This window comes from Nanorana parkeri, unplaced genomic scaffold (assembly GCF_000935625.1).
Source record: "Nanorana parkeri isolate BGI_ZX_2015 unplaced genomic scaffold, ASM93562v1 scaffold125, whole genome shotgun sequence".
NCBI lineage: Eukaryota > Metazoa > Chordata > Amphibia > Anura > Dicroglossidae > Nanorana > Nanorana parkeri.
In genome coordinates, this window is record NW_017306393.1 from 1693082 (window position 1) to 1702112 (window position 9031).

Sequence of the window (9031 nt, forward strand, 5' to 3'; positions counted from 1 at the left end):
GACAAAATGTCGATAGTACCAAAATGGGCAAAAATGCTGCCAAAAATAAGGTGTATCCCTAACTTCACTCCTCCTTGGTGGGCACCAGTCTGTGTCCCCTCCGATCCCCACTGCTTTCCCCCGCTTGTGTTGGCAGAGGAAGCGGGGATTGGAGGGGACACAGACCGCTGCACAGCGGGGAGGGGAGAAACTGTCAGGAGGTGAGCGAGCGGTGCAGGGTGGAAACAATTGTCAGGTGTCACAGGAGGCTGAGCTCTCCTCCCGCACTGCCCTGCTCGGCCTTTTGTGGCAGGCGATTCAGGATGGAGAGTGGAGTACAAACTACTGATCGTTAAGTTGTTGTAAATAACTGAGGACATAGTATGCTTACTGTGTCCCCAGTTATGAATGAACAGGAAGTGCCCTACATCACTTCCTGTTCATTCATGATTGTGGACATAGTAACTGATATTATCTTCTCAGTTTGTGAATGGACAGGAGCATTCATTATAGAGGCTTCCTGTTCATGCAGAAAAAGAGATTGTGTCCTCAATCTCTTTTTCTATTTCTGTGTAGACCCTGATATTTCCACAGAGCCTCAAACAATACAGTAAAAAATAAATATTTAAAAATAAATAAGAATAAAATATTTTTAAAACAATTTAACATTTTTAAAAAAAGGTTGGAAAAAAAGTCATTTTCAGTTTTGGTTGCTGTTTCAGGCTACATTTTTTTTATTTCAGTTTCAGTCTAAAAAAAAATCTATCAATGGTGGTGAATCAATTGAAACTGGTGGACCTGCAAGATGCACCTGCATTAAATGTTTGGTAAATGTCAGATTCACTGATTTATAAATATGCACCATAGTGTATGTGTGCATGTTCTGTTTTTGTTTTTTGTTTTAACTTGTTTTTGGTGAGGAAAGTTAAAAAAACAGTCCAACGTAGTTAATGTTCCGTTTTTTTTTTTTTGGGACATTTAGTAAAAATATGAACGTACAAATAAAAAAAAGCAAGTCTTTCACTGGGTATAATAAATTAAAAAGACATGTTTGCAAAATGAAAAAAAAACTTAATCCAGTTATTTGTATATTAACAACAGCTTTGGAATGATGTGAACATATCGTCTAATAAAATTATATTAAACACGTGTGGGATATTAGAGCCAGTAATATAAAATGGTAAGAAACTACTAGAGGCTCTTGGGAATTGTAAGCGCTTAAAACCTCCACTAAGTTCTATTAAAAACAAGTTCATGATGTGGTGACAAATCTGGCAATGCGTATCCTGTGAAATCCTTCAGCCATTTTGGCATAAGGCTGCATTTTTGATGGTTCAGATCATGAAGATTTAGATAGTATGCACGGTGGCTAAGATACCATTATTACTTATTTTAGAACATTAGTCACTGTTGACAAAGATGAGCACAAACTAGAAATAAAGAAAAGCAGATAAATATCATATCCTCTGAGATCAACCTAAATCCAGAAGGAGATTTTAAAATGGTTAACAAGATAGTACATTCTCTGGAAAGTAATAGATTTTTACCATTTCCCATATACTTAGAGACTTGGAAGTCAGAATGTTGGATGTTAGAAGTACTTATGTATTCTAAAAACAGTAGCTTTGATCTCTATGACTTAATAATGCGACATGAATCATTACTGCTGAATGAGTTTGGGGGAGTTGAGACTTTGCAGCTTGTCTCTGTATGAGGTCTTCTTTCAAGCACAGGGCTATAGCTATGACATGTGGTCACATGAGTATTAGCAGAGGGTTTCTTCAGAATAATAATGTATTTCTGCCTCATCTATATATTTAGTGTAGCAAGATCTAGTTTAACCCCATATTAGCCCCTAGTTTACCCTGATCACCCCCAATTAACTTTTTCTTCTCCTTTTACCTCCATTATTTTCCTGTTGAATTTTTTGATTATTTCTGGTCTTCTAACTATTAATATTTAATACTAAAACAAATGATTATCCGCGCTATAGTGCTCTCCCCGGACTCCTCAATAACACCCAATTGACAGCTGCAGAGATAAAGAAAATTCCCAAAAATCCCACAATATATTAAACAAAAGACACTGCGCTATCCCCAATCATTACTATAAACCTCTAGGTGCATATACTTTGTGACAATTAATATATACAAAATAATACACTGAAATTGCCTCTCCACTGAATCACCGACAGCTGAAAATGATGAGTCCGCTGTAGCAGAGCGTCCCAGAGGGAGCCTAGGAAAGTCCTGTTCGGGATTTATAGGTCTCCCAGGTTCCTCTTATATACATCCTGTCTGCGTACGGATACGGACACCCGCACCTGCACAGACGGGTGAGCGTACGGAGGCGTACGGCCGCGTACTCCCGTGTACTCCCATAGAGAATAACAGACTGCTGCATGTCATCACACGCAGCACCTGTCCTTCCCGGGAGCGGCCCGCTACGGCCGTGCACGCAGCACGGATCTCTACGGGCCGGCTGTTAAGCTAATTGTCACAAAGTATAAGCAATTAGAGGTTTATAGTAATGATTGGGGATAGCGCAGTGTCTTTTGTTTAATATATTGTGGGAGAAGTTTATATAGCTTTTCTTTATCTCTGCAGCTGTCAATTGGGTGTTATTGAGGAGTCCGGGGAGAGCACTATAGCGCGAATAATCATTTGTTTTAGTATTAAATATTAATAGTTAGAAAACCAGAAATAATCAAAGAACTCAACAGGAAAATAATGGAGGTAAAAGGAGAAGAAAAAGTTAATTGGGGGTGATCAGGGTAAACTAGGGGCTAATATGGGGTTAAACTAGATCTTGCTACACTAAATATATAGATGAGGCAGAAATACATTATTATTCTGAAGAAACCCTCTGCTAATACTCAGGTGACCACATGTCATAGCTATAGCCCTGTGCTTAAAAGAAGAACTCATACAGAGACAAGCTGCAAAGTCTCAACTTGGGATAGCGCAGTGTCTTTTGTTCAATATATTAATACAGTATTAATACTATATTTATTAGCTTTATTATATTTAATAGCTTTATCCGTTTTGTTTGTTAAAGTGACACTAAATTCAGGAATTAAATTTTAAAAATGCATTAAAATATCTTAACTTAACTATTAACAAAAATATATCTTATTTGGGTATTACTCGGCTGTATCTCTGAATTGGTGCCGCCACTGTCCTTACTTCTAGAGGGTGGCAACCTTTGTTCCCCATGGTCGCTGTATCCACCACTCCAAGCTCACTCCCATGATGGACTACAATCTCACATTTAGTTTACTAACTTGTATCAAGACTGTAGTCCATCACGGGAGCATGGGGAACAGACTTCCTTCAGAAGGAAGAACAGTGCCAGACCAATTCAGAGATGATTTGAGGATCTACAGCTGAGTGATACACATATAAGGTCCAGTATTGTTAATAGTTAAGGGACTTGAATGCATTTTTAAGATTAAAAGTATAATTAAAGTCTCTTACTTTTTGGCATATATCTTCTGCTAGCAAGCTATAAGTCCCATGATTTAAAAAAAAAAAATAGCCAACTACCTAATTACTTACCTGTTCCATCGCCGCTTGCTCCCCGCTGAAGCACTGCCAGCTTCCGAGCGGCTGTGAAGGGCACATGTGTGAGGGAGGGGAAAAAACAGATGTAACTATCTGTTCCCCATAACATAGCAAATGTTCACTTTTTAATTTCAGGTTTAAGTGTTAATAAACCCTCCAATGAGAAAAAATATGTAGAAACACACATTCATTTGATGCATGTTTCCTGTCCCTTTTCTGTATTCAGACTTTCTTTTCAGCATTTTGGAGTGTAAATGATTTCTGCCTTTAAGGGTGGCTCCATTGCCTTGCATGCTTTCCCTGGATCCATCCTGATGTCCACACTCCCTTGATGGGTCTTTCACTTTTTGTGTATGCCTGAGTACTGTACATAGGGTGTGCTTGCAAAATGTGGCAGGGGTCCTTCTCATTGCATCTGATCGTGTGCTGTGCATAGGGCGTGAGTGTGGCTAGGGTCCTTATCATTGTACCCACTGGGGTGCCATGCTATGGGCACACATGTGCATGTGATGGGTAGACAAGGAATCATGGAATATGTAGTATCAAAGCAACAGCGAATACCAAATGCACAAGGTGTGCTCCCAAACCAGAAGTTAGGGTAAAGCACAACAGAGAAGAACACAGGCTGGAGATTTTTCCCATGGCACATGTGAATGTTTTCTAGGGAAATGAGGGGAAAGACATTTATGTAAAAGTTTGTTAAATGGAGCTAGAAGCACAACATCAATTGGCACTGAGGGTTTATTACAACTTTAAACAGGCCTGTAAGCATTAATATGGATTTAAAATTAATAGTATGCAAGTACACCATTGAATAAACTCATATTATTTATTCTTTTTCCCTAGCTAGAATTGGACAGCTCAGATTTGTAGCACTACAAGCCTTGGCATAGTCCATCCGTGCATGCTTCTATGTGGTCTTAAAATGATTGCCTGCCACAGCTTGCTTACCATTACTCTAGATTAATATACAAAATGTGATATCTCTTGGCTTGCAAGACGCAGAGGTTTTCTGAGGTCTTATAATTACTTGGAAGCCTGCTGTCAATCATAGCTCTGTTTTCATTAAAGTGCTGTGTTTTTCTTATGAAGAAATTGGATCAATTATTGTGAAGTAAGGCAGAAATGTTCTTGCAACGCTGAGCATATTTTTCACATTAAATGTCCATTCAGATGAGCGATGTCTATTTCTCAATGTGTTTAATTCTATCAAGCAGGGGAGATGGGTGTAGACCAGACCGCTGTATAATTGATGATAATTATAACTGCATTGCTTTGCAGTGAGCGACCTCCTGGCACAGTACTCACACTAAAGCATCTTCAATGAATGTTCTTTCCGGGCCAAAGAGAATCATATTTTCAAACAATTACGATTGTTTGAGAACTTGTCCTTTATCTTTTCGTTTCTGACATATCTTGGGTCTTTCATACTATACAGATGTATCCGTGTGAGACTACATTTTCTAAACCTGCAATTTATTTTATATGTAGCTGGAAACCTGCTTCTTCAAAAACCCAAACTCTGGCAGAAGTAAATTCTCCTCTCATTTTCCCACAGTGCACAAAATGTTAAAACTGCATACAAAACCTTTTACAAACCTGGGTCAACTAAACATGTGATAAAAAAAATACATTTAGCGCTAAACTAACTCCTATGATGGACTACAATCTCACATTTGGTTAGCTAATTTGTATTGAGATTGTAGACCATCACAAGAGTACGCTTGGAGTGGTGGCTACTATACAACATACAGAGCAAAAGAAGCTCCCCAGGCACAATTTGACCATCTCATGATGTTGTTTGGGCCACTCTCTACTTTAGAGGAGCAGCCATCTGATCATTTCTGCCCCCAAAAGTGGATATAAGGACAGTTAGGAGCTGCTGTTAGATTGTCACCCTACATGGCTGTAATCTATATGACTATCTTCTATTGTCCAAAGCCACCTTTACTCTAAGTCCCTGGTGCCCAGCCTGTGGCCCAAGGGCCATATGAGGCCCTTTGGTACTTGTTGTGTGGCCATTGAACCCCAGCTGTCTGTAGTGGGAGCATTGATTTTAAAGGGGTAAGAGCAGTAATCTCTGCTAACCTCCTGTAACATGTCCCCAATCTCCCATTATCTTCTGCAGCATTTCGCCCATGTTCTAACAAACCTGCAGCATGTCCTTAGTCTATGACCATCATTTTATTTAGTATGTCTGTAGTCTATGACCATTATTTTATCTAGTATGCTTGCAGTCTCTGACAGTCCTCTCTAGCAGTACATATACTGAACAATTTATGCGGCCCTTTGGTGATGATAGGGGCCACACTTCAGGCTCCCCTACACCTCCTAAGTTGACAACCATTGCTCTAAGGAGTGAGTAGAAGCATCTCTGCTGCTGACTTATCTATAAAGGAACAATAGTGATCAGACAAGGTCTGATCAGTCTTGTTTCTTGCAGATGGTCAGCCTAGTCTATATGAAGATACCAAGGACATTTAATGGCCATTAGAGCCAGACATTTTTGGCAAAACGAGGTCATGCTCATGTCTGTAAATGCATACATTTGATACATTGTATTACACAGACAGGAAATGCAGGTAATATAATTCATATATACAGTATATATATATTACTGTATATAGTGCTGCAACGCACTACGACACAATGCACCATGCTAATAACGTCACCGCCCCTCATCCATTTAGAGAATGCCAAATATTCAATGAGTATTTGCCTAATTCTAAGACCTGCTAAGGACCAGATGTTTTTTTATTATGTCTTGATACATAAAACCATAGAATTTAAAGAGGGTGTGCTTTCTCTTTCACATGACTGTGTATATATACTGTACATTTTTAAAGCTGGAGTTCAGCTTTAAATGAGCCCTACAAAGTGTGGTACAAAACACCTCAGGTTAGCAGAAAACTTTAAAAAAGACTAATAATATACAGCGGTGATGACTAAGCAATCGGAATTCCAGAAAGAGGAGACAAATAAAACACGAAAAAGAAAATTGTACAGTAGGTTGTTTTTTTTAACTACCGTATACATTTCGTTCCCAGAAAAGTGTCCTAACCTGTAATTCAGATCAAAGCATCAGATCCTGACTGCTATGAAGAAAGTAACATGTAGAAAAAAAGAGAATCAGCAAAAAAATTAACTGATAGAATGATTTAAAACGTCAGTGCAGTTTTTAAAGATTTTCCCCTCTACCTGGTGGTACTACATGTTCTAGCATGTCCTGTACTTCTTGTGAATTACAGTTGCATAAGTGATGCAAAAGGAGTATTTATTGCTGAATGTAGCATATATAATAGTAAATCACATTTTAAAAACAGCTGTGAATATCCAGCTCATGAACCATGTAAATCAGCCTTTCTCAACTAGAAGAATAAAGAAAAAGGCATAACTGGAGTATTTGACACCCACATTGGATTATTTTACAACACTCCCCCGCTCTATACAGCAATTATAATTAAATTAGAGAAATAATAATGACCAGAAAAGAAACACACACTGGGAAAATTGTAGTGTTCCCTTACACTCGTCGATGGAAAAATGCATGCTCACATTGATGGACAGTCGAAAAGTATCCCTAGATTTCCATGGATCCCTGGTTGAGAGAGCAGATATAAACTGCCCACAAGCACTTAGCAGCAATGCATTTGTTTTTCTGGATTAAGGAACAATTACAAAAAAAACCCTAAAAATCAGGATTATAAGAAATTGTAAAGTTCTGTTGAGATGCCGAAAATTTTGGATACTTCCAGCTTAACATGAAATTCTGTTTGGCAAGGGAATCAATTAAGGATGAAGTAGAATTTTCTTTCGCTATAGATGCTTGGCATTCAATTCAAGAAAGGGCAGTTTTCCAATGTATCATCATATAGCTAGCTGCTGAATAAGAGTCTACCTGTCTCCTGCTCTATGATACATAGAACAAGTCTTTTGCTGGAACTTGTAGTTCCACAGCACCTGGAGGTCCACAGGTCCCTTTACCCCCAGAGGTGACTTTCTATCCATGTCAATAATATTTCAGAACAGGACTTACCTAACCAGATGGAATTGTGCAGTATGCCGTTCCTGAATCCCCATCCGAAGGTTCTGTCCAAGTGCAGAGCGAACAGAACGAAGAATATCATTTTTTTCATGTTTCAGCAATTTAAGAGGGATTTCTTCCAAAGGAACAACTCTCTCATCTAACTCAGCCTGTGCGAAACATCTGGTCACCAGATCTTTTAAAGCACAATCTCCCTTTTTTTTCTGCCTACTGTGAGTTTAGGGAGTTTATGGAACTTGCTCCATTTAAATAAGCAGCTGTAGTATTTCACAATTACAGTGACGTTAGCAGGGAGAGGATGATGATAATACGCCCCACCTGTATGACTTGCCGTGTGGTTAGCAGTGGGTTCCGTCGGGGGGGGCGTCTTCAAAGGTTATTTAATGTTTCAGCCACTATTAACCTTCTGCCTTCTCTGACATGACATTGATGTTGTATGCTTCACAGTTTCCTAGAGTTCCTGATTTCTGGAGACAGTCCAAGGTGTTAGATATTTAACCTAAGCATTGTGTTAATGATGGCAAGGATACGGATGACTGTACCAGAGCTTGCACATCCAAAACCAAGTCTGCATTGGCAGTTTCAATAAGATTCCTATCCGGGTGTGTTCAGTTTAAAGCTGTACTCTGGGTTCAAAAACTTTAATTTACATATACTCCTCAATAGCCACAGAGGATATAATCCACCTTGTGTGCACCAAATGCCTTTGGGAACACAGATATTGGAATAAAAACGTAGCAGTGACATCATTAGACATGTGCGATTCGTTTGGTAGGAATTTTAGGGGAAGCCCCAACACCAACAAAACAAAACAAAAAATAGCATGGGTTCCCCCCTAAAATACCTTACAAGATCCTTGATCTGAGAAGCAGCCTGGCAGAGCAGGAAAGGGGATTTATCTGAATCTGGGTGCCCCCTTTATCCCAAGGTTAATCACTTTGCCCAGCGATGTAGATTCACGTCAATCACAATGGACGATGATCACCAACTCCCCGAAAGAAAAAATACCCTACGTCTGCCGACCCGACCGATCCCGACAAACATTGCCCGCAAAATGACAGCTCTGACCGGAATGTCAACAAAGGGGCGGAGCCAGTAGTGACATCATGGGACTTGTTTCTCCCCTTTTATAAAAAGACCTGTGTTGTGTTTTTTTATTTCAAATAAATGATTTTTTTATGGTGTGGTACATTTATTTACTCTTTTATTGTATTTGATGAATGAGTATAACTACTCCTTACTCATTCCCGAGGGGGGGGCGGAATCTCGAAAGGAATTCACTTTTGGACCCGAATCTTGAAAAACGAAAAATAAGAAACAAAACAAAACTATTTTTTTGCCGGCTTACCTGTCTGGACATCATCACTGTGCTGTAATTACCAGTACGGACAAAGATGCCCAATATAGACTAAAATGACCAGTACGGAATAAGATGACCAGTATG

General features: G+C 39.2%; 1 protein-coding gene across 1 annotated transcript in view; it reads right to left on the minus strand.

The window, feature by feature from the left end:
- Positions 1–7783, minus strand: part of TNFAIP6 (TNF alpha induced protein 6) — a 33292-nt gene extending 25509 nt beyond the window's left edge. The window contains exon 1 of the mRNA XM_018553607.1: positions 7579–7783. Within this exon, the coding sequence (XP_018409109.1) occupies positions 7579–7678 (100 nt within the window). The 5' untranslated portion in view covers positions 7679–7783. The remainder of the gene's footprint in view (positions 1–7578) is intronic.
- Positions 7784–9031: the final 1248 nt, after the last annotated feature.